The following is a 25,540-nucleotide window of genomic DNA, read 5'->3' as shown; positions in this document are numbered from 1 at the left end:
AAAGGTAACTGTTGCAGTAAATTCAGGGTATTATGGCCAAGTAAAGATTTAATGGCCAGTCTCTGCTTATTACTGGTCATTTACACTTAAGATAGTTTGGCAATTTGTAGAGGTGGGTGCGAGCCGCAACGTTATGTGCAGATGAATCATCACCAGGAAAGTTTTTCTGACCGAAAACGAAAAAAAAGAATACAAGGCGCTTTCAAATGTAGGTGACCTGGAGGGCACGTTAGAGTTACACATACTTAAAAGTCAAAAGACATCCTTTGATCCACAGCACGTTTGGAGACACTTTCATGTAGTCAGTAGCGAAGTTAACACAGCTAGCTGGATTCTTCCAACAAAGTTCTTGTTGTCGTGTTCTTCTTCTTCTTTTTTTTTTTTTTTTAATGTATACATATTTTAATGTTTATTTTTGAGACCGGTGGGGGGGTGCAGAGGATCTGAGGTGGACTCCAGGCTGACAGCAGAGAGCCCCTAGGGGGTCTGGGACTCAAAGGTGAGATCATGACCCTAGCCACCCAGGTGCCCCTCACTGCTCTGTTAGTTATTGAAATGCAGCTTTGTGTGTGACAGTAGAGTCTTGATTGGGGTAGTTCTTTTTTTTGAAATTTGAAATAAGTAAACTTAACTTTCTTTTTTTTTTTTTTTTAAACTGAGAGGTAAGTGGGAACTTGAGACCATGATTCTTTGTAAAATACAGCGGTAGTTTTGTCTATAGAAGTTTAGGTGTTGAATAGGAATTTTGACAGCAATTTGACTTTATTTCTATCACCTGATACCTCACCTCTTCCTCCAAAATCTGTTTTATTACAGCTTTTTAAAAGGAGTTAACTCCTTCAACTATCTTCCTGTTACCACACTAGATTGTAGCTGGCTTTTAAAATAATTTTCCCACCACGCTGATGCTCCGGCAGAATTGGAAGTGTATAAAGGCTGTTTCCTGCCTGTTGGTTTTAGTGGGTGCAGGCGAGGATTATATGGAATTTTCCTGATTTTTTTTTTAATTACAGAAATTGGGAAATAATAAAGCTTAGTAAAATGCTACTCTAAAACTCACAGCTTTATTTTGCTTTTATCTGTGATGGTTAGCCCCGTGCTGTGGATCAAGTCTAGGTGGTTTTCACTGTTGAGCAAAAGGGAGTTTGGGACAAGTGTAAAAAAAAAAACCAAACAAACAGGAAGTCAAATCTTAGGCAAACTATCCTCTTGCCATAATACAGCCTTGTTAGTCAATTGAAATTTTTTACATTTAAAACAAATTTTTTTTTAATGTTTATTTTTGAGAGAGAGAGAGCATGAGCAGGGGAGGGGCAGAGAGGGAGGGAGACACAGAATCTGAAGCAGGCTCCAGGCTGAGTTGTCAGCACAGAGCCCAATGTGGGGCTCGAACTCAACAAGCTGTGAGATCATGACCTGAGCCGAAGTCGCCGCTTAACGGACTGAGCCATCCAGGTGCCCCTGAAATATTTTACATTTTTAAACTGAAAATGTTCTAAGTTTAAATATTCTGATTATTTTGGGATTTACATGAGGATAAGGGTTCATTGGGTTTAGGTCCACTAGTTAAGTAGGGAACATAAATGATTCTTGAGGGTTTTGAATGCTTGTACAGCAAGTGCTCTTTTTGGCTTGTTCAGCAAAACTAAAAGGAGTATTGGTTTGTATTTGGTAGCCTGATATTTCCGTTTAGTTACATCCGTTAGCTGAAGGTTTTGGGATTTGTCTCCTTTCCCCGAAAGTAGTTTAGGAGAAGAGATACATGATTAATTTTGTTTTTTTAACTAGTCCTCAACTGATAGTAAAGATTATATCTTGGTCTTTAAATTCAGGAAAGTAGGTTTTTCCGAAGTTCAGTTCCTGAAAAAGTCAACTAAAGGATTAACACCATTAGGCCTTCTCTTCATGATAAACTAGTAATGAGCTTCCCTGTCCCCCAAAGTTCCCTGGTGTCTGGAGTTATCTGTGATGGGTAGAGGAAAATAATTGGAGATTATGCGGAACCGTTTTTCTGCAACAATGATAGTTAACCCTGGCCTTTAGTCATTTTGTCCTTCTAGGTTCTCTGAGCCTTCCCTTTGCCAAAAAGTCATTAAAATAGCTGGGCAGCATGTTTGAGTTTCTACTCAGGTTCAGTGTGTATCTTTCTAAGGGTCCTCATTGACTCTTGGATTTTTTTTTTTTTTTTAATGATTCTTAAATTGCTACTGGACTGAAGCTTAACACAAAAGCTTTGCAAGAGCTAGGTGATACCCTTCCCCACCTACTGCTGTTACAACTTGGTCTTTCACTAGTTGGTTATATGGACTTTGGGTGGATGGTGTCTCCTCAGAGCCAGTCATTAATATTTGAGGTACTGCTCTGGTTTGCAGCGAGTTTTTCTTTAAACTGGTGTGGAAGTTGTAGGGATGCTACTCTCCTCCAGCTTGGATGGAAGAATGACCTACAATTTGTGTTAGTATAGGAACAGTCTTGAACTTTTAACAATACTATAGCAAGTCCAAACTTAGTAATTTTTGTGGCCTGGAGTTTATACTAAATGACTTCATTTTTCTTTTAATTTTCTAAGCTTGGGAAGCATGACTTATCAGAGCTGCCCACACCTTAGTTCTGGATCAGTAACTTGCACACAGTGTCTTAGGATCCTCATTTGTGAATGCCACTTTAGTAGGTCATAATCTCACTTTTTTTTTCTTTCTTTCTTTTTTTTTTCTTTTTTTGTGCTATGGGAAGAAATGGCCAAGGGAGAATTTTCTAGATTCTGAGGTTAAATTTTCGTTCGGTGAGACTTAGATTATGTCTAATATACAGCTTTAGTTTAAGGTGGGATTTCTCAACCTGAGTACTATGGACATTTTGGTCTTGGTAAGTTTTTGTTGTGGTATGTACATTGTAAATGTGTGTTTAGCAATATCCCTGGCCTCTACTAGGTGACCACTCCCTTCTCTCCAGTAGCGAGAGTAAAATTACACATTGCCAAATGTCCCTTGACTGAGAATCACTTGTTAATTCTTCTCTCTAAAATGGTGTGATATGAGTGGGTTAGGTCGTGTTAGAGGCTAAATACTTAGTAAGCCTATTTCAAATCTTGTCAGATCTAGGACTGATAAATTCTAAGGCAACAATATGCTATATAAAATATAAGCGTTGTTGACCATTTTTGAAATTAACTTTCCCCCCAGTATTGAGGAACCAAAGATGGTTAAAGGTGGTTTTCTTCAGCAGCTTCTGGGCAATTGAAGGTTACAAAGGGGCACATAAGTGTTTACCATGATGGAGTTCAGTGCCACTTTGGACAGTGGAAACCTGAGGCTCTGATGACAGCACTTGCAGGACATTTTGGGCTGGGGTCGATTGAGTTACTTTTTTTTAATTTTTGAGAGAGAGACAGAATGAATGGGGGAGGGGCACGGAGCATTCCAGGCAGGCTTCTCCCGACACAGTGCAGAGCCCAACACTGGGCTCAAACTCAGGACTGTGAGGACCTGAGCCGAAATCAAGAGCTGGAGGATTAACCGACTGAGCCATGCAGGTACTCCGGTTATTGAGTTACTCTTAAGAGTATCTTTCTCCTAAAAGAGGGATGTGGAAATCATCAGCTGTTTCATATCCCAAATGCAAGCCATAAATACACAGAGGGGAGTGTGTAAGTTGTAGTTGAAGGCACAAAGGAATGACTGAACTACCTTTGCTTTAGAAATTGGGTCTTTGGCTTGACTCCCTCCCACTTCTCCTTTAACAAATTTGTTGTGATATTTTAAGGTACTACTGTGTGGTCTGGAGAGGAAGGGTAATTTTCTCAAGATAGTTGCTTATGTTAACCTGTGGTATGCGTTTTCTGCCTGAAGAGTTTACGATTTATGTGTCTTGGTGGGTCAGACCCATAAGTTTTCATTCTGGTCAGTGTGAATCATGAAGAGTACAAATGTAGGTGTTACCACTTGCAAAGCTTTTATTTGGCTTTTCCATGGAGGGCAGTACAAAGCTTGAACATTGGTGCTGATGGGTCCCAGGGAACTGGTGAGTTATAAAAGTGAAGAATTGAAATCTTTGTATCAGAATGATCTGGGAAACATGTCCTACTTCTGACACAAAGCAGAAGAAATCCCACCATGAAGCAGGCGACCTCTTTGTATGCTTTTTGTGTCTCAAATTTAGATGACACAAGCTTAACCTCAGACAGTTCTATCCATGTTGCTGAACCATCTGCATTGGTGGTGAAGGTAAATTTTTTTATTCTTAAACCTATTTCTATTTCATCTTGGGTTGATCATAAAGTAAGATCATAAGGATAAGGTGGTAAATGTTTCTGAATACTCTCATCAACATGAGTAATGTGTAAAATGTCAGGTTTCAGAGGGCTGTGGACATAATAGACTAGGGAACTGCTGGGAGGAGTCTTGGTGGGGATGCAGAGGATTTGAGCTTTGAATGAATTTGTTGGAGCTACTTCCTCTGTAGCATTGGTGTTTTGCTTCCCAGCAAAAGATCTGTACAGATCTCAACTCATTTGTTTGTGAACTCCTTTGAAAAAATAATCCAGGTATCTAGCAAGTAGATGGATTTTTTTAAGTTCTTTTTTTTAATGCTTGTTTATTTTGAGAGAGTGAGAATGAATGGGGGTGGGGCAGAGAGAGAGGGAGACAGAATCCCAAGCAGGCTCTGCAGTTGTCAGCCCAGAGCCTGACCTATGGCTTGAGCTCACAAACCTGTGAGATCATGACCTGAGCAGAAAGCAAGAGTCACTTAACTGACTGAGCCATCCTGGTGCACCAGTAGATGGATTTCTTGAAATGAAGGTATTTAAGCTAATAATACAACTTAATCTCTTTCTGGTTCCTTGTTGGGATTTGACTAGTTCATAGGCTTGCAGCTCTGTGAAGTGATGATTCAGTTTATCCATTCGCTGAGTGCGCTGCACTGACCTTCTTCCAAGCCTCGGTTCCTGTTCTAGGAACTCGGAGCTATGTAGCCTCTAAATGCCCTGCAGTCTGCAGTGTTCTACCGTGGACAGCTTGTGTGTTGGTAGACTACCGGTAAGAATGGTTGGTGTCAGCAGGGGTGGGGCCCTCTGGGTCCCATCTCACCAAGATGAGTGGTGGAAATCTGATCACTTGCTGCAGCCCTTTATCTAGTTTTTAAAGCATGTGACTAACTTCCATAGCTATTATCTATGTTGGTAGCCTGAGATTTTCCAGAAGTCTTTGGTTCCATTGTCTTTGAGGATTAAGATATAATATTGGCAGGCCTGAATTATAGGAAGGGGAGATCCAATTGGTGTGAGGGAGGAAGGAGGCAGGAGATGAAGACAAAGATCTATAAAAGCAGAGCTCCTACGTTGCTTATAGTCCATTGAATTGTTTTTTATGCACCAGTGCTATGATGAAAAGCTGGGCTTGAATGCAGATAATAAACAGGTTTTGGTTACCTTTCAGGATAGAAGAAAACTAACAATTGGAATAGCAATACTTGAACCATAAAGAGGGTTTTGGAGGAGGATATGGCATTAGAATTTCTCTAATAGAGCACTTCCTAATGAATTGGAACCATAATACAGTATGTTTCTTAAATATATTTTTTTAATGTTTTTATTTATTTTTGAGACAGAGACAGAGCATGAGCAGGGGAGGGGCAGAGAGAGAGGGAGACACAGAATCTGAAGCAGGCTCCGGGCTCTGAGCTGTCAGCACAGAGCCCAATGTGGGGCTCCAACTCACAGAGTGTGAGATCATGACCTGACCTGAAGTTGGATGCTTAACCGACTGAGCCACCCAGGTGCCCCGAGTATGTTTCATAAGTATCATGTGAGTCTTGCTTTCAGAACTAATGCAGATCTAGAGTGTGTCTTCAGCTGAGCATTTTTGGATTTATTTCCTCACAAATAAGTATTGGGTTATGTAAGGTATCCTTACTTTTCTAGCTGAAATAGCCTGTTTCTTGGTTCTTGTGATCAGAATGAAAATCTGATTTACAAGGCAGGCTTCTTGCCTCTGTTTTGGCTCCATGCTGTTGACACCATTCATGGATGACTTGTCATATTGGCCTTCTCCCTGACACAGGTCTTAGTTCTGTAGGCAGTGGGAAGGATAAAGAAAAATCCTTAGGAAAAAGGAACAGTTTGAAGGGAAGACACACTGATGTCGCATGTGCTAGCGTATTCAATTCCTTACTATGTACAGAATAAGTAAGATTTATTTTTATTTCCAAGGTTTTATTTAAAATTTTTAATACTGGTTTCAGGAGTAGAATTTAGTGATTTATCACATATAACACCCAGTGCTCATCACAAGTGCCCTCCTTAATACCTATCACCCATGTAGCCCATCCTCTGCTGCAAAGCTAGTTAGATTTAATGGTTATTCAGCTAGTCCCCATTCTAGCAGAACACAGTTACTGTGGAGATAATTTCTTTTTGTTGTGTCTTGTCGTTTTGGCTGCATGGTGCTAGTTTAAACTGGAGTCTGTAGTCCCCATAACATTGATATTTTCTGTAAGTATTTCTATTCTCCCTGTGGATTCTGAATTTCAGAATCTACCCTTCTGTGTTGTCCAGTCACATAGGTACCTTTTGCCATCTGTAAGCCATTAAACCATTTGAAGAAGGAGCTTTGCACTTGATGCTGTTTGTACCAGAGTGAGTCATAAATGAAATTTGGACCAAAAGTGGTTTTTAGCGGCTCAGAGCTCTGCAGAATTGTCCTGTAACCAGTGTCAGGTGCCCCATCTGTGAAGGTGATGATCAGGTGAGGAAATGCACAGGGATTCTCTATCAGTTTTTCTCCTTTTCAGGTTCTCTTACCACAAAATTTACATTCAGAAACTTAAATTCCATTGTTTGAGACTAGGCAAGGTTTTTATTTTATTTTTTTTAAGCTTATTTGAGAGAGCACACAAGCAGGGGAAGGCCAGGGAAAAAGGGAGAGAGAATCCTAAGCACAGCGCAGAGCCTGATATAGGGGCTTAATCTCACAAACTGTAATATGACAATCATGATGTGAGCTGAAATCAAGAGTTGGAACCTTAACTGACTGAGCCACTGGATGTCCTGAGAGTAAATACCTTTTAATTTAAAAAAAATTCTTTTTAATGTTTATTTTTGAGAGAGAGAGAGAGAGAGAGACAATGCAAGTGGGGGAGGGGCAGAGAGAGAGAGAGAGAGAGAGAGAGAGAGAGAGAGACATCAGGGACACAGAAATCCGAAGCAGGCTCCAGGCTGTTAGCTGTCAGCACAGAGCCTGACATGGAGTTTGATCCCATTGACCTTGAGATCATGACCCAAGCTAAGATTGGACACTTAACTGACTGAGCCACCCAGGTGCCCCAGAGAAGATACCTTCTAAATTAACTTCTCAGGAGATACCTGAGGGAACTGGGAAACAGAAAAATTACGTGCCTGCTCTCAGTTCTGCAGTTTGCCTCCTTGCTGATTTAAACAGCCATTTTAGGCATTTTGATATCTGTGGCCCAAGTCAAAGACTGACATGTTGGCCTGCAGTGCTAAATAGTACTCTGAATTCTTACTTGGGATAGGGGATAGAGGTGGGTGAATGGGTGAAAGTATATGAAGTGATGCCATCCACTCCTTATACCCTCCATGCTGGTGATTTATTTAGCACGTACTGTGGCATCAAGCTGTGGAGAGTTCGTTTTGTTGACTAAGAAGAATGCTGACCTTTTAATCACACTTGGGCTTCCGGAGTCAGGATACAGTGCTGACTTAAAAGCTTTGAACATTTCACAACTTTTTACTCCTTGATGATTTATCTTCAGTATCTGGAGGGTTATATGCTTCAATACAAGAAAGTTGATTTAACTTGTGAATGAGAACTCTTGAGTTGGTGATGGATGACCTGAATGCTTAGAATTTTGCCGGTATCCCTTTTTAGACAACTCTTTAATGCACAAATACAGACTTAACTGTGCTATCTGGGCTGTTTTTGTTTGGTTTTTGATGGTTAAGACTATCATGTCAGGTGGTTGGATTTTTGTTTGAATCCTTTCCTGGGGCAGTGTATCCAGGCAAAAATGATTTCTTGCTGAAGAAGCTTGGGTCCTTGATATCCTGCTATGGTGGAAAGTCTTTTGAAACCTTTAGGTGTTTTTGCTATTTCTCTGTGTCCTCATTGCAAAAAATGAAATTTGTATGCTGACAAGAAAGGAAGGCGGTAACATAATAGTCTGGAGTTTTACCTCTGTGTGGTTGAGAGTATAGGAAGAAAGGTGAAACCAGAGTAACTTTTTAAAAAAATGTTTGTTTTTGAGAGAGAGAGACATAGACACAGAATCTGAAGCAGGCTCCAGGCTCTGAACTGTCAGCACGGAGTCTGAGTGCGACTGGAACTCATAGCCATGAGATCATGGCCTGAGTGGAAGTTGGAAGCCTGATCAACCTAGCCACCCAGGCACCCTGAAACCAAAGTAATTGTTCTGTGGAACAAAAAGCTGTTGGGAAAGTCCATTGTAGCTTTGACTATAGTGCTTAAATGAATTCCATTTACTAGATTACATTCCCCTGGGGTCCTTCAATCCTAATTCACAACATAGTCTGTGTGCAGTTTGTAGGCTCATAGAGTTTGCTTGGCTTGTAGTGAGCTAAAATGGAATTGTCGGCATGTTAAAAAATTGGCTGGAAACCAGGATTTGTGACTTCTTCAGGAACTGGAATCTTAGGCACCGTAGCAGTTGTTTAAATGCACCTTAGACCTGTTCCAAGGGCTACTCTACCTTTCTAGCAGTATTTCTGGACTCTTATACCTGGCCTGCTTTATCTCCTAAACTGCCAGACACAAACATAAGATAGACGGGATGGCCAGTATTCTCTGCAATCAAATTCAGTGTGTATTTTGAGATCTTTTTCAACATATTTGCCCAGTGGTAAGTTAACAGAAGGAAGGAAGCTTTTATCAGAAATGTCAGAGTTGTGATAAAATGAAGTGTCCCTGACCTTGGGGCTTTATCTTTGTTTGCAGAGATCTCATAAATGGACATGTGAAAATTAAGCCAAACAAGCAAATATTTCATAGGAGTCATCAAGAATTCATTTTGAAGAAGTGTTGAGGTTGAGATGTCAGGGACTGTTAAAGTATACTGCGATTTTATTAATATTTGATGTTTGAATCTTATTTCTTAGAGGAGAGCCACTGTTCCAGGGCTACTGGTTTTTGCAATTTAAAATTTTTCTTTGTTGCAGTGAGTGCTTAACGGGAAAGGGGGAGTACTGGCAGCTTTTAAGATAGAAAAGAGAAAGAAATAATCCATGCGTTTTTTTGTGTGTGTGAATCCATTTTTTGGTGTCTTTATAGGCCTGGTTGAACCAGATTTTCTAGTTTCAGAAGTCAAACCTTGGTCTTGAACTTTTTATTTTGAGGCAAAGAATCCACCGGGACATGCATACCTTTGTATTCCCTGTTCTCTCACCTCTTGATGCCAGTCTTCACTTGGCATTCTCCAGGTGAAGTAATCTAGAGTGTTGTGACATGTTATTTCAGCACTAGTTTCCTAGTTGGGTGGAAGAGGGATGAGCTGCTTATGCTGGTGCGCTGTCAGGCCATGTTTGTGTCAAGTCTTCAGATTGACCATCAGCTTGTCTGCTTTAAAAATTAGGAAATTCATTATATTTTAAGTTTAGTAGGAAAGCATTTTAGCCACTTTTTCACAACAGTGAAGTTCTTCCCGTTTTCTCCCCCCAAATTCTTAAACTGGCAAAAATGTGTTTTGGGGTATTATTTTCCTCTGAATTACCAACTCACAGAATCAGTTACTTTGGCTTCCAGGGCAGTGTTTTCACACTTGTCCCTCGTGTAACCACAGTGGGATTTTATAATTCACCTCTTGTGTCTAGATTTCTCACCTCTTTGAAACAATCCCTGAATATAAATTGGTTCACTCTTGAGCTGGATTTTTCTTCCTACTCAGGAATCTCATACCACTTTACTGTTGTTCTCTTTGTCTTCTCTTTTCTTAGTTTCTAACTTCTTTCAGTTCTGTGTACTATCGGGTTAATGCCTTTTGAATGTTATTTGTAGTTTGGGCATTTATGTGAGAAGTTCAAGCTTTCATTCTGTCTAGTTCAAGACTTCTTACTAGTACAGTTGAAGTGTTTGGTTAAATGTATTTTTCACATAGACCTAAAATCATGTAGTTGCTTTGTTCAGATTACATAAATATTTTGGACCTACCTATCTGCAGGTTTCCCTGCAATTTCAAATAAACTTAAGAGATATCTCAGCTGACTTTGTCATAAATGATCTTTTTTTTTTTAAATTTTTTTAATGTTTATTTATTTTTGAGACAGAGAGAGACAGAGCATGACCGGGGGAGGGGCAGAGAGAGAGAGGGAGACACAGAATCTGAAGCAGGCTTCAGGCTCTGAGCTGTCAGCACAGAGCCCGACGTGGGGCTGGAACCCACAGACCGCGAGATCATGACCTGAGCCGAAGTCGGACGCTCAACCGACTGAGCCAGCCAGGCGCCCCAATGATCTTGTATAGAACACCTTTTAATTACTAGCTTACATTTTTAGAAGCATACTTTTTAACACTACAGTGAAATTGAGACTAATAGCCAAAAAATGTATTTCAGCTGAGATCTGTATCTGTGGACCTGAATGTTGATCCCTCGCTTCAGATTGACATACCTGATGCACTCAGTGAGAGAGATAAGGTCAAATTTACAGTGCACACCAAGGTAAGTGACAGAATGACTTCAGTAATCAAAGCAATGTTAGGTTACAGCCTTGTGATTCACAGTGATGAAGAGACATCCTCAACTGAAATGGTTGCTTGCTTTTTTTTTTTTTTTTGGCAGTGTAGAACTACTGCTGAGTGAGTACATCCCTCATCTTGCTTGTATTGAACATCAGATAAATGCTCTTGGTTCAGCATTTTCCACTATGGTGGAGCCCTTGGGCTGTGGGTATTGCTGATATTGTATATACTCTGCTCCATGAGGAAGCTGAACCAGACAAAGTGATACAGGTGGAGCTGCCTACTATACAGAGCACATCTTCCACCTTTGTTTTTAATTAGCATGCATGAGAAGTGTTTGCTTTCTCCGTATTTACTAAATTATTGGCCTTTGCCCCTCCTGTTTCTTGTGATTCAGAACAATTTCCAGAGTTTTAGTTTGACAAAGGCAATATGCTAATCTGAAAAACATGGAAAGTAAATGTAATTTTGCAGAATCCATCCTTTCTGGAACATGTTCAGCCTCCTTTCTCCTTCCATACAAGTTAAAATGTATTGAATGCTTGTCTTATGCCAGGCATTGTTGAAAAGGGTTTATTTACCTTTATTTTATTTATATTTATTTAGTTTATTTATGGATTTTTTTCTCTTTACAACAACTTTATGATGGTATCCTATTATCCCTATTTTACAGATGAGGAAACTGAGCCACATGTTTAAAGAAAGTAAATGGCTGAGGCACAATTTGAATTAGGCAGTTTGATGCTAGATATAGGCCACTTCCGGCATACAGACCTGCTGTCTGTATGTAGGGTCCTCTCCCATGTGGTGTTCTTTTAATACCTTGGTGGCTTGATTAGCATGCCTCACTCAGGAGGCAGTGTGACACCTATGTGATTATATCTACCTATGTGATTATATCTGCCTAAGTTGACCTCAGGTGGAGTTTTGTGAAAAGAATTCCTTACAGAATATGTTGAATCTTAGCTATGATTTTAGTGGGAAGGTCACGTGTTGCTGCTTTTGTTCTTTACTGGGTCTCACTGAGATGTTTTATTATGCCGAATTTTCCCATAGCGCAGCCCAGGAAATCCAAACCACTTTATCAAAAAGTGGTAGTTACCAATTAACTTCTTACTCTGCTCTTTACAGACAACGCTGCCCACGTTTCAGAGCCCAGAGTTTTCTGTTACAAGGCAACATGAAGACTTTGTGTGGCTACATGATACTCTTATTGAAACCGCAGACTATGCTGGGCTTATCGTAAGTGCATTTTAGAAAATCAAACAAGTCAGTTTCTTCTACCTTATTGTTCATTTTGTTTAAAGAGACTTTTACCCACTTTTTATAAGGGGTTGTGAAAACTGATTTCATCTACCAACTAGAGCAGGTGTTATTGGTAAAGGCTAAAAACATGAGAATGGTGTTATAGCTGTGAGGTGAAGCGTAGTCTTATGACCTGTATAAGAGAAGAGGCTAAACGGTTTCATGATTTAAATCTTCCCTATCTTTGGGTTTGGGGTTTCTCTGGTACTTTCAGCCATCAAGAATTGATTTCTAGGAAAACCTCAGTAGTGCTGATGGCGTACATTCAGTAGATTTCTCAAAAGTGTTGTAGTCTGCTCAAGGAGTGAGGGAAGCCTTTGTCTTTGTGTGAACAAAAGTAGTATTGAAGCCTGTGTTTGAGAATATTCTCTTCACTCAAAATTAGAGTTGTTTCCTTTAATATCTAGAGACTAATTTTGATGGTGCTTCATCAACTTCATTTTAGCGCTGATTATAGTATTTACATTTTAAACTTAAATGGAAGCAGGCTGATATTATACCCTATCAGTCATCCATCATAGGTAACCTGAACAAATGCTTGCAGTCTGAGTGCCCAGGTGTGGGGAGGAGATTTCTTTTTTATATGGCCAAAAGGAATCAGGTTAAAAGAAAAACAGAGATTGACCTGTCAGCCCCACTGGGATGGCTGCCTTCTGTGCATAGGCACTGAGTAGAACACCACCAGGACAAGAATACTCTCAAGTTAATCTGCTTCCCCTACAGATTCCGCCTGCTCCTACAAAGCCTGACTTCGATGGCCCTCGAGAAAAGATGCAGAAACTGGGAGAGGGTGAAGGGTCTATGACCAAAGAAGAATTTGCTAAGATGAAGCAAGAGCTGGAAGCGTAAGTGGATTTTCTTGACAGGACGGTGTCTTTTGAGGAAAAAGTGGTGATGTGTACAGAAATCAGGAGAACCTGGCAGCTTTTCCAAAGTATGGCAGTTAATTAGTGGCCCAGTGCTGTCTTGTAGAACTACATTTTGCAGTTTGTACTTTAACTTTGATTCTCTGGGGGCCACTGACACTGGATGGACCCAGTTGTTTCCCCTCATGTAGACCATACTCAGAATGCTGGTCTGGCATAGTGAAGTAAACCTTTGTCTTTATAGATAAAGACTCTCAGGCTGCTGATAATGTACAAAGCCTTACTCCCTGTAGTTTGGTTACTGGAGTTATAACTGAAACTAGATTGCAGTGATGGCTCTTTCAAGGCAGCACTCTGAATAATAATCATATTGATGGTTTGAAAGAAGTCCAGGTTCACAGGAAGCATATTTTAACTTGGTTATAATTTATTTCAAACAAAAATGGATTCTTTATTCTCTATCACGGTTGGGGGTTTGCATTAAAGTTTCTTATGAAATTATTGTACTTCTCTCTTGACTCCCTCCCCCTTCCATAATCAGTGTGGTGCCCGTTTCAACAGCTCTCTTCTGTGCCTTGCCCTACGCATGTCCCTACTCTCTAGGGCCAGTGCTCATACGCCTCCAGGTACTAAGTCATTCCCCGCACATGGCTTGAGTGTCTATCATGGGCTGTTCTGAGCATAAAGCACTGAATGCAGCCAACTGAAGTCCTACCATTGAGAAGTTTAGACTGATCTTTAATACCTAGATTGAGATGAAGTCACTTTATAATGTCTAATAATTCTAAGGCTTAGTAGATAGACTTCAGTGCTATGTACATGGCTACAGGATTAAAGGGTTTTCATTATTTTACAGAAACCATGTTCTGTGGCTGCTAAATACTAGCACTGATTGCATGTAGGTTTGGACTTTTTGTAGACTTGCTCAACTCTGGTTATACTTTACTTTTGCCCTTCTTTGGGTTCGTTCCACAGATTCCCAATTGGCAAATGCCGTATTACCTAATTAGATATAAAGGTATACCAAAATGTTTTGGTCCAGTTCAGGTGTTTCACTTAGTGGTATGAAGCAGAACAGTGATAACCAGGACCAGTATTGGTCGTTGAGTCGATTGGTGCCAGTTGAATTCCTTGTGTGCTTCTCTTCCAGTGAGTATCTTGCAGTCTTTAAGAAGACTGTGTCCTCTCATGAAGTCTTTCTGCAGCGGCTCTCCTCTCACCCTGTTCTCAGTAAAGATCGCAACTTCCATGTGTTCCTGGAATATGATCAGGATGTAAGGCATTTTTGTTCCATTTCCATGATCCAGTGAAAACACACATGACCATATTTTTAAAAATACGCTTGAAGGGCCCCTGTCTGGCTCAGCTGGTATATAACAGGCGACTCTTGATCTCGGTGTCATGAGTTTGAGCCCCCTGTTGGGTGTAGAGATTGCTTTAAAAAAAATAAAAATAAGACACGCTTGACATATTTTCTGAAAAATTGACTTTTAAAGTACTGAATTTTTTAATGGCATAATGGAATCCTTTTTTAGATGCTGTTTCCCTCTGCCCCATAGATCCATTGTGTAAGACATTTTTAAAGATGCTGCTTAAAGATTTTTACTTTTTATCCCCCAGTTAATTTTGGGATTATTAAGAGGAATTTTGATTCACATTTTTTTTCTCCTTGGCTACCTGTTTGTTGGAAGGAGTCATATGCTTTGCCCTTTTTTTCCAGTGTTATGTTTTTTATTACTTAATATGAGTGAGGCAAGCCCTGACTTAAAAATTTCCTCAGCATTTTTTTTTTTTAAGTTTGAGAGAGGACAAGCCGTGGTGGGGGTGGAGGGCAAAGAGAGAGAAGGAGAGAGAATCCCAAGCAGGCACTGGTGCTGTCAATGTAGACCTGACACAGGGCTCAGTCTTGTGAACTGTGAGATCATGACCTGAGCTGATACCAAGAATCAGATGCCTGACTGAGCCACCTAGGCATCACACTTCAGCATCTTCTAACCAGTGAGTTTCAATAATTTAAGGATTTAAAGGCCACAAAGACATGCCTGGCTAGCTCAGTCATAGAGCATACAACTCTTGATCTTTGGGTCATGAGTTCAAGCCCCAGGTTGGGTGCAGCGCCTACTTTAAAAAAAATAAAAATAAAGGCCAAGACTTAGTGCTAAGTAGCTTCCCAAAATAACTTTAGGTCATGCTTTTAGAATTATTGCTTGTATTTAGGTTTGGCTGTTTATTCGATATTTTAGATCTAGTGGTAAGATGGAAGTATCTTCTGTGTGTGCCTGTGTTAGTAAACAGTACCACTTAGAATGTATTTAGGGTTTTTTAAAGATTTAGAAAAATGTGTGTGCCATAAACTGTTCTTTTGGATTCCTCCCCCCCAGCTAAGTGTCAGGCGGAAAAATACCAAAGAGATGTTTGGTGGCTTTTTCAAAAGTGTGGTGAAAAGTGCTGATGAAGTCCTTTTTTCTGGAGTTAAAGTAAGTGGCTTTTAGCTGTTGTAGAAAATTCTGACTTCGTGTGAATAGGTGACCTTTTATTTCTTCAGAAGAGCTATTTGGGAAACAAATGGTATTAACTTCACAGAAATGTAAATAGTTTTTTCAGATTTTGGTTATTTTTTATCTACTCATTGAATTTTCACTTACTCTCTTAAAATACCCTATTCTCTCGAGGAGATAAGAACCTTCACACACTTAATTCTTCCATTTTCTCCTTTTCTGTAAACAAAGCAGTTGTTCAATTATTTTTAGAAAGAAAATAAGCTACAGGATTAGTATTTCATGCTATTCTCCAGAACTACAGTGTCCACTTTGGTAGTCTCAGCCACATGCAGCACTTGAGCACTTAGCATGTAGTTACTTAGTATAATTAAAGAACCAGATTTTTAATTTTACCTATGTGTTGGGTTTTAAGAATTTCATAAGAAGAAAAGAATATAAAGTATTAAAAGTAGTTTCACCTCTTTGTTTTTGTTTTTTTTTTAATGTGGCTACTAGAGATTTTTTAAATAGCACATGTGGTTCACATACTTCTGTTGGACAGAGCTGTTCTAAAAGACCAAATTGACATACAAGTCTCCCATTTGCCCTGGTGATAATTAATCTCTGACTCCTCAGCCCCCTTCCACTGATGGTTACCATCCACCGAGTTACCATCTTGTGTCTGACTTTTACCACTTTTGTTGAGGGCTTGAGCAGGGAGCCCAGAGTACAGGTGCTGGGTGGAGGGCATTGTCAAAAATTTGTAACTCTAGGACTTCGTCCTTGCCGTGTTTTAAGGTGTGTCGGGCTGTCCTATACCCACACATTGCTGGATGTTTGGCATCCCTGGCTGGTATGCACCAGATTTACCCCCCATACACACAGATGTGGCTAGGTTACAATCTAGGCAAGAACCACTTCTCTACCAGGATTGCTGGATCTTAGTGCCAGAGTTTTCCTGGGCATTGTTGAATGACTCTTCAAAGTGGTTTTCTCTGTTGACATTTCTTGCCAGCACTTGGGTTTTGCCAATCTTGCGTATGAAATGCTGTTTTGTCAGTTTGGATTTCCCTGATCCATAGAGGTTAAAGTTCTTATGGATGAACTTAGGTCCTTAATGTTTCTTTTGATACAAAATACATTCATATTCTTAAGAGTTTTGCTTCTTAAATATCTTCTTTTCCTCTTTTAGGAGGTAGATGACTTCTTTGAGCAAGAAAAGAATTTCCTCATTAACTATTATAATAGGATCAAGGATTCATGTGCAAAAGCTGACAAAATGACCCGATCTCATAAAAGTAAATACCATTTACCCACTAGCCACCTTAGCTTTGCTCAGTGTGCCAGCTTTGTTCATATAAAAAGAGCTGTCCTTATTTCTGCAGATGTTGCAGATGACTATATCCACACTGCAGCCTGCCTGCATAGCCTGGCTTTAGAAGAGCCCACGGTCATCAAAAAGTAAGTTTTTCTTGGAAAAGCATTTTCCCTTTCCGTTAGTCAAAAACTCCTGGGTGGTATAATGAATAATGACTATAATAATTTCACTTCTGCTTTTGAGTGCCAGCTCATCAAGAGTAGATGATTGTCTCCAGCACTCAAGTCTTATCTACCCTATGAATGTAGACAGATTTAAGGTGTTTGTTGGGGACTCGGGGCACTTCTTACCAAACATGGTAGCTGTTGTCAAAGCCTTTATTTTTGTCAAACTGTCTCCATTTTTTAATTGATTTGCTTTAATTTTGGAGTTGTCTCTGAATGAAGTTTGCTTTGTATGTTCTGTGGCAAATGGTGCTTTGTCTGGTAATGTCCTGGACTTAACATTTGTTTTGGTTAAGGTGGTCCTAAGGGTAATGCAATGACCCCAGTCAGATTTTTGAGCTTTTTTATATGAACTTTTCACAGTTTCTCCATCCTGAGCATTTCTGATGTGAGATTGTATTCTACTTAACACCTAGGGCTTGGTATAACAGGTATAACATTTCTGATTTGAAGGTGGAAGTCAGGCTAATAGCAGAACCCAGGTGAAATAGTAGCTTTTTGTTTTGTTTTAAATAGTATATTTATGGCTTTGGGATACCCATGGTAGTGGCTCTTTAGAACCTGCCCTTGGTTAACACAGCTTTGGCATTGGTTAAAGACTATCTTGGGACATGGTTTCTGCATGGCAAGGTGGCTGAAGGGGTGGCAAGAGAGGCTGATATCCATGAGTGTGGCACTGTCCGTGTGTGCTCAGTTCTGTAACCGTCCTCACTACTAGATTGCGCCAATTGGTGATGAAAGTGCTACTTTGATAAACTGATTGTAAAGCACTAAAGGCTAGGACTCCTGCATTTACTCATTCATGTCTTAAGAGTATTGATAAGGTCCTGTTTCATACATGATTTTAAGACCTTCTGCCAAAATCATGTGTATATTTTCAGGTACCTTTTGAAGGTTGCTGAGCTATTTGAAAAACTTAGGGTAAGGATTTCTATATTGGTCTTCATAATATTTTATAATCTGTAGATGTCTGCTTAGGTGATGGTGACTTTTACTTTTTTTTAATAGAAAGTAGAGAGTCGAGTCTCCTCAGATGAAGATTTAAAGTTGACAGAACTTCTCCGATACTACATGCTCAACATAGAGGCTGCTAAGGTAAGTAAGACAGGAGTTCCTGCATTGGAGTAATTCGGGACCACCTTGCCAAACTGAGAGACATTTGAATTACCATTAATTGAGTTCATTCAGGAATAGCAAGGGATTTGCAGTTTGGGGAAACACATGCTATAGCAAGGTACAGGCAAGTCTGTTCAGTGTTTGGGCTGGGCTTGTATTTAGGAGAGTGAAAAAGGGATGTCCAGCCAGAGTCCAAGCAGTAATCCTTTGGCTTGTATTACTTAAGAGCAGTAGGGGTGATGCTGAGTTGATCAGATAGTAATTTGGGGGATTGTAGGATAGTGGATATGGGTGTAACTGAACACACACCAAAAGGGCTATTTCTGAAGGAGAAAAGGTTTTGGGGTTTGTGAGTGTTTATTGAATTGCAGTTACTGAGTCATAAACCATTACTTACCAAAGGCAAGACTAAGTGGTAAGCAGAATGACCATTGGGAACGAAACATGGATTCACTGGGCATAACACTAAACAAAAATATTTAAATTACTCCTGCTGAATCAGGCAATGTAAAATTAGGGAAAATAATCATTAGGAAGTAGGAATTCATTATTTCCCTTATAGTCATTTTATTTTATTTTATTCATTTGTCTTTTGGCATGTTTCCTGAGTCTTCTATTTGGATTTTTTTTTTTTTTTTTTTTTTTTTTTTTACATTAGATTGTATCTCATTTTCTATTTTAATGGACTTAAGAGCTGATGATAAACACAGATTTTTTGAGTGAACACAAGAACACATAATTGTATGTTGAATCTCACATATCTATCAGATTTTAAATATGGAGGTAACTTGTACTTTGCCATAGGTTGCAAATAGTCTTTATTTCAAATGAGAGCCTGGGGTTAGACTCCTCAAGGCAGGACTTGTGGGGCAGGGTTAGAGGAAGGTTCTTCCTGCCTCACTGCCTAGTTGTGTTCTAGCAGTATCACTGGATGCACCCAGTAGTGCCTGCCTGTGTTTCAGTAGAAGGTGGTTAATTTTCTGAACTTGCTTTCTGTGACTGAATCAACTAAAAAAAAAATCCTTTAGTTTTCACTGTTGGGTTTTTTTTCTTGATCCATATAAAGAATTCCAAAACCTCTCGACAATGCCATAAGAATTGCTGTTCCCAGCCTAATCTTGAGATTAAAGAAAACATAAAAACATGGGAGGGGAAGGTAGAAGTGGATTAGATTGTTGCCATCTGACATTTCAGGCAGTGCACTGACATCCACGGTACTTGGGCTGGTTTTTAGAGTGGTTCAGGTACTTAGTCTTCCTGTTGTGTTCTCTGGCGATTTTTCAGGATAAGTTTAACTACCATGTCCTTTCTGTTAATTTTCTTCTCAGGATCTCTTATACAGACGCACCAAAGCCCTCACCGACTATGAGAACTCAAACAAAGCATTGGATAAGGCCAGGTTGAAAAGCAGAGATGTCAAGTTGGCTGAGGCACACCAGCAAGAATGCTGCCAGAAATTTGAACAGCTCTCTGAATCTGCAAAAGAAGGTTGAGCAGGGCTATTCTTTACTTTTTGCTTTTTATTTGGAAATAATTCAAGCTCACAGAAAAGTTGCACAGAAAGTAAAAAGAACACCCATATATTCTTTACTTGGAGTCACCTAGCTGTCTAGTTTGCCCCTTCTGCTTCGTCTCTTGCACGTGCACCCATGCTGCCACGTTTGTGTTTATAAATACACGTGGGGTGGTCTTTTTTAGCCATTTGAGATTAAGTTGTATGTATTATGGTCCTTTTATCCCTAAGCTTTGTTGAGTATTTGTCTTACATCCATATAGTACACTTACCCACTTTGGTAAACTTTAATACAACACACTCCAACCTGCTCTCTCTATTCTCGTCCTATTGTTGGCCCTAATAATGGCTTCCTGTCTGGGGTTGCCATTAGGTTACCATTGCTCTTGTGTCTCCTCTAATTTGGAAGGAACCCTTCTCAGGCCCCCACCCCTTCACCTTTTTTAAAATGACATTTGCCTTTTTGGAGACCATAGTCTCTACAAACAGTGTTCTTCATTTTCAGATGGTCTATTTCTGCAACGAATAGGTTCTAGTTATGCATTTCCAACAGAATATTCTGTGAGTAATGTGTCTTTCGGGTGTCACATCTGAAGGCATGTTCTGTTCGTTTTCTCCTCATTTGTGGTGTTAATTTCTTTGCTGTATAGTTAATACCCACGTCACTAATCAACTGTGTGAGGAGACCATTTAAAAACCCTGTAGATAGTTTCTCCCTAAATTTAGACTGTGTTGAGTCTTGCCTGAGCCAGCTCCTACTGTGCTGGTTGCAGAAAGATGATTCCCTGCTCCCCAGTTCTAGTGTTCTCTTCCCAAGCCTTTGGCATCATCATCATCCATTAAGCACAAGCCTTCCCTTCTTTTGCACGTTTCCTTTCTTGTCATTGTTAGTCATGGGTTTCTATTTTTGAAAATAGTTTTTAAATTCATTCTTGTAGTCCATTATTTTGGCGCTCAATTTGTCCAGACTTAGGGGGAAGCACCTTTAAGTTGGCATGTCCTATATCTTCTCTAGCCCTAGAAATCACCATTTCTTCCATAAGTGTAGGTTCTGTTTAGTTACAGAATTGTGACAAGATTAGGGTGTTGAGTGTGCTCATTTCTCCTGGGGTGTCTCTCTAGGCCCTTCAGGAGACAGAGCCAGGAAATGGAGGGGTGTGTAACTGTCTCCAGGAGTCATGGTGGCGATACAGTTCCAGTCCACAGCCGCAGGGTTCTTTTTTGCCTTATCTCATTCCAGAGTAGGGGGGATTATGGCTTAACTTTATTGGGAGATAGTGTTCCATTTCCACAGAACAGGAGTGTAAATTGTAGTCTTTTCCTTATTAGGCGCGGGGCGGAGGGATGGGGTGGTCTAACCTGCAGTTCTCAGGAGCCATGGAACATGCTAGAGCAAAAGTCAAGAATGTGTCTTCCTGTCTACCTGTAATTATAGTGGTAACTGTACTTGATTCACTCCCACACCTTGGCTTTCTGTGACAAATCCCTAGCTCATTTTAAGACTGTTTTCTCAGAATTCCCCCTCTCCCCACACCTTTGGTTCCAAAATCCAGGCATATCTGAAAACATCCTGATACTAGCAATAAGCAATAGAGTTCTTGTCCTTTGTTTTGTCTTGGCTTATGTTTTCAGTACTATAACTTAGCTGTAAGGGACAGAGCTTCTCTGTACAGAAATCTTGCAAAAGCCATGCCGATATGCTCATGTGGCCGTCTTTTGGATTCTTTTGAGGGAACCTTCTTGCTGTCATAGTAAAGTAAATTCTTGTCCTTTGTTTAATTAGCTAATTTTAGGTTTTTTGAGAACAAACTTCAAAACTATGGAGTTGAAATCTTAGATTATTATGTAGGTCAAAGTTTGGTAGCTCTGACAACTTTAGAGAGGATTAAGGAAAAACTACAAAACTTTAAAGTGGTGCCAATTTAGGCCTGTCCTGATTGCCTAAGCTTTGTCCATGTGTTGTTGGATTTTTATCCTCTTTATTCAAAGTGTAAGCCTGGGTGTACTATATTTGAAAGTACAGTGTTCTATAGGATACTGCGATGAATGGATCTTAACCTGTTTACCTCTGATCCGAGTTCTTTCTAAACTTCATAGCTGAACTGATGAGTTAGTTGAATGAGCACGGTACAAGTGATAGTGTGGGCAGGCATCATGGGTGGTCTGACAGGTTAGTGTTGAGTCCTGGTCCTGGGTGCAGGCCTAGAGGCGGGAGGTGAGTTTATCTGGACATCCGGAAAGACCTGTTTACTATATCCAAGGTAGTGTTACTAACTTATTGTAAGTGTTCTTGCAAGTTTTTACTTTTTCATGTGGCTGCTTTCGTATTTCTTTTGGTTAGTGCTGCACAGACCTGATACAGTATGTTTGCTCTTGAGGACTAGAGCACCAGCTTGATCTGGGAGATTTGAGCAAAGGAGTGGTGGTTCTCACTCGTGGAAAGAATCTGAGGGAGGAAGTACTTATTTTTGGCTTACCCTGATTTCTAATGGGGCAATAGTCCTGAACAGCATTTGGCAATAGAAAGAATAGATGTAAAGGTGGCCTGTTGTACAGATCACATCCACAGAGAAGCTGTCTGAACATGAGTGGTCATTTGAAAGTTTAAAAATAATCGTTTAAAATAGTCATTGGCGCAGGTATGTATGACTCACGACCTCTCCCGGCCCTCTTTCCACAAGCCCTGGGAGTTAGAGGTTTGGGGCAAGACTGACCATTTCAGAGATTCTCCTAAGTAGTCCGTGGCATTATCTGGATTTTGATGTTCAGTGATTGAGTGCGGTGTTCATTTTAAAGGCAGTGGCAGGCACGTTACTACGTTGTCCGTAAAATGTCAGGTGTGTGTCCCAATCACTGAGGTAATAAAAATGTGAGAAAATGTGTGTATCAAAGCTTTGAAGATTGTAAGAATGATATTTGGAAGTTAAAGATGAAAATTGTTCAGCTTTTGTTGGTAAACTCTTTTGCAGAACTAATCAACTTCAAACGAAAGAGAGTGGCAGCATTTAGAAAGAATCTAATTGAAATGTCTGAACTGGAAATAAAGCATGCCAGGGTAAGTGTTTTCCTTCACATTAAGCCAGAAGCTTTTTAGGGTTCAAGTTCTTTCCCAGTTCACTGTCCCAGTGTCATCAGGCAGATGGGGTTTGCTTTGTGTGTGTGTTTTTAATACTTATTTTTAAGCGAGTGTGCATGAGCAGGGGAGGGTCAGAGGGGAGCGGGGCAAGGGCAGGCTCCACCCTGACAGCAGTGAGCCCATGTGGGGCTTGAACTCATAAACTGCAAGATCATGACCTGAGCTGAAGTTGGAAGTTCAACTGACTTGAGCCACCCAGGCGCCCCTGCGTGTGGTTTTAATCTGTAATGTAGGTGGGAGTTGTTGGAATATTTTTTTCTGCTTGCAAGCCAAAATTCTATAACTTATTGATGAAATACTGCTTTTGAGAAGAAGATATACTTGTCTTCTGATACTAATTTCTTTTTTGTTTAGGAAGGAAAAACTTCCTTGAATATTTAATGTCTAGCTTAATTTAATACAGAAAAAATGGAGAACAGTGATCCTCAATGTTAGATACACGTTAGAGTCTACTTAAGGAGCTTTTAAAGACATTTTGGTGCACAGACCAATTCACTCAGTTTCTGGGCATGGCTTTTTCGGTGGTTCGTGGATACAGTTGAGTTTGAGCACCAGAAATGCTGTAAGGCCCAAGACAACAGGGTCAGCAGAGAGCCACTGGAGAAGGGGGAGCAGTCACTGGCCAGTTGTCACTGGTTAAGCAGGAAGACCTTGAACATATGTGTGTATTTTGAATTTCTTAGACTGTAACATTTACTTCTTAAGTCCAAGTCCTGTTGTGTATGAACTTTTAAATTGGGGTTTTAGAGTGTCATGTATACATAGATCATAACTGTAACATTCTGGACCTTTTTAAAGTTTATTTATTTGAGAGAGAGAATGTAAGGGAGGGGTGGAGGGGAGGTGGAGGGAGGGAATCCCAAGCAGGCTCCATGCTGTCAGTGCAGAGTCTGATGCAGGGCTCAATCTCCCAAACTGTGAGATTGTGACGTGAGCCGAGATCAGGAGCCGGATGTTCAACCAACTGAGCCACCCAGGTGCCCCTCATTTCTTTTAAAATGAGAACTTTTCTAAAGCAATTTGTGCTAGGTCCTATATGAATATTTATCATTTATAATCTCACTCATGAAAATTTGTAGCAACTTTTTATCTGGTCTTTCCAAGGCCTTCAACTTCAAAGAACAACTCTTAGATAGCATTTAGGTTAAGTCACAGTAAGCAGAATTGGTGTGAGTGCATTGAGAGCAGACCTCGGGTGGGGGAGGTGCTGGATGGCCACCACTACCTTCAGTGGTGAGCCTCTCCAGGCTGCAGTCCCAGACCCTCAGAGGGGAGGAACTTGACAACATGAAATTGGTGTGCAGGTTGTGATTTAATAAAGAATAGGACCAACCCGGTTTGGCAGGCTTCAAATCTCTTGTGAAAAGCTTTAAGTTGGTGGGTTTGAGTTTACTTCTTACAGATATGTAGGAGGTCTGGAATGTAAAACGATTCATTGGTCTACCATGACTTCTTTCTTCCAGAACAATGTCTCCCTCCTGCAGAGCTGCATTGACTTGTTTAAGAACAACTGATCTGCCTTTTCTCTGAATGAAGGACACAAATGTGAAAGAAAGCCAGCGTCACTTGCACTTAAATCATTACCACAGAAGATTTATTACCTTTGACTTTAGTTTAAAATTATGTGAATAAATATTTTGATTTCTAAAAATCTTAACACTTAACCATGTTGGTTTAAAAATACTTCTATTGCATGCTATTTGGACATAACTAATCCTTTCCTTACGCATTTAATGCCTCAAAGTGGGCAGAATCTAAATGCTGGGTTCTCCTGTAAATTTGTCTTTAGTTCTTAAAGAGTGCAGGAAACATGTGCCTTCTGGAAACAAGTATAAGCAGTTGCCTGGCACATGTTGTCTCACTGTTTCATGTGCCCATGTTCCTACAATTTAGAGTAGGTGCCAATTACAGCAAATAAGTCAGCTGCTTGTTACAGGTAACAGACATTCCATTCCTTAATTAAGGTGATTTGTTTTCTCCCTTCTTATGGTTCTTCAGTCACCTTAAGTGATTGCACTGTAACAGGAGCAAGATCTCATTTGTCTTTATATACCATTTGCAGCTTCATTTTTTGGTAGTTTGGTAAATATTTGAGGGGAGAGAAGTATCTTAAGGTTATAAAAAAATAATATGGCCTATTTTAGAAGATGGCCATTCTACATTAAGAAAGATGTGAATCCCTTCCCTGACCATAGGGGTGGGTGTGTGTGTGTGTGTGTGTGTGTGTGTGTGTGTGTGTGTGGACTTTTTATAAAGTGTATAATAAAATAATAAATCATGTTACCACATGGAGTGTTTTTGTGGAAAACAAGGCCCAAGTTGCCCCAGGACTGCAGTTGGTGCTCGCTTTTGATGGTGGTGAGGGCTTCAAGGTCTCTGCCCACATCTTCCTGGCCTCTGTTCTAATATTCATGTCTCTTGAGACTATTAATGGCCAGTTTTTTGGAAGGTCCTCAGATCTGCTCATGGTTTGATTCAGGTTTGCATTTTTTTGACTGGCTCAGAAAAGATGTGTCTATCCTATATTTGGTGATGACTGAGCACTTAAGGTAGTGCCTGCCATGTTCCCCCGTGAAGTTTCACATCTTAACCTTTGTAGTTAACTATTGGGAAGAGACTTGGAGACTGTGAGAGGTTTACCCACCATGTTTATTCTCTGTTCTTTAATTAGTTATAACTGGTATGAGGGTTGCAGAACACTGATATTTGAACACCATTGGGAGCATTTTTCTTTCATTGGCATCGGAAGTGTCACCTCCCCATCTGCCACTTTAAAATTAGCCAGGTACCTAAGTTTACTAAACGGGCCAGACGGTACCTTCTTCAATCACATTTGGGAAGCATGGTGCACAAAATGAATAAAGTAGTATGACTCT

At 40.1% G+C, this 25,540-nt stretch overlaps 1 protein-coding gene and 1 non-coding gene across 4 annotated transcripts in view; both read left to right on the top strand.

Annotated features, from left to right (window-relative positions):
- Positions 1-25,540, top strand: part of SNX5 (sorting nexin 5) — a 26,610-nt gene extending 1,070 nt beyond the window's left edge. For all 3 annotated transcript variants that reach the window (XM_007096536.3, XM_042980949.1, XM_042980950.1), the window contains 12 exons: positions 10,582-10,686; positions 11,838-11,948; positions 12,735-12,856; positions 14,028-14,151; positions 15,259-15,354; positions 16,550-16,655; positions 16,743-16,818; positions 17,781-17,820; positions 17,908-17,994; positions 19,344-19,503; positions 22,498-22,583; positions 24,128-25,540. In XM_007096536.3, coding sequence (XP_007096598.2) covers positions 12,783-12,856; positions 14,028-14,151; positions 15,259-15,354; positions 16,550-16,655; positions 16,743-16,818; positions 17,781-17,820; positions 17,908-17,994; positions 19,344-19,503; positions 22,498-22,583; positions 24,128-24,178 — 900 coding nt within the window. In that variant the 5' untranslated portion in view covers positions 10,582-10,686; positions 11,838-11,948; positions 12,735-12,782 and the 3' untranslated portion in view covers positions 24,179-25,540. The remainder of the gene's footprint in view (positions 1-10,581; positions 10,687-11,837; positions 11,949-12,734; positions 12,857-14,027; positions 14,152-15,258; positions 15,355-16,549; positions 16,656-16,742; positions 16,819-17,780; positions 17,821-17,907; positions 17,995-19,343; positions 19,504-22,497; positions 22,584-24,127) is intronic.
- On the top strand, positions 4,878-5,114 carry LOC122237537. The gene has a single exon (XR_006216139.1). It is a non-coding gene; the product is annotated as a small nucleolar RNA SNORD17 (small nucleolar RNA).

This window comes from Panthera tigris, chromosome A3 (genome assembly GCF_018350195.1).
Source record: "Panthera tigris isolate Pti1 chromosome A3, P.tigris_Pti1_mat1.1, whole genome shotgun sequence".
In the NCBI taxonomy this organism is placed as follows: domain Eukaryota; kingdom Metazoa; phylum Chordata; class Mammalia; order Carnivora; family Felidae; genus Panthera; species Panthera tigris.
The sequence above is the reverse complement of the archived record's forward strand: the minus strand, read 5'-3'. Positions and strand labels throughout refer to the sequence as shown.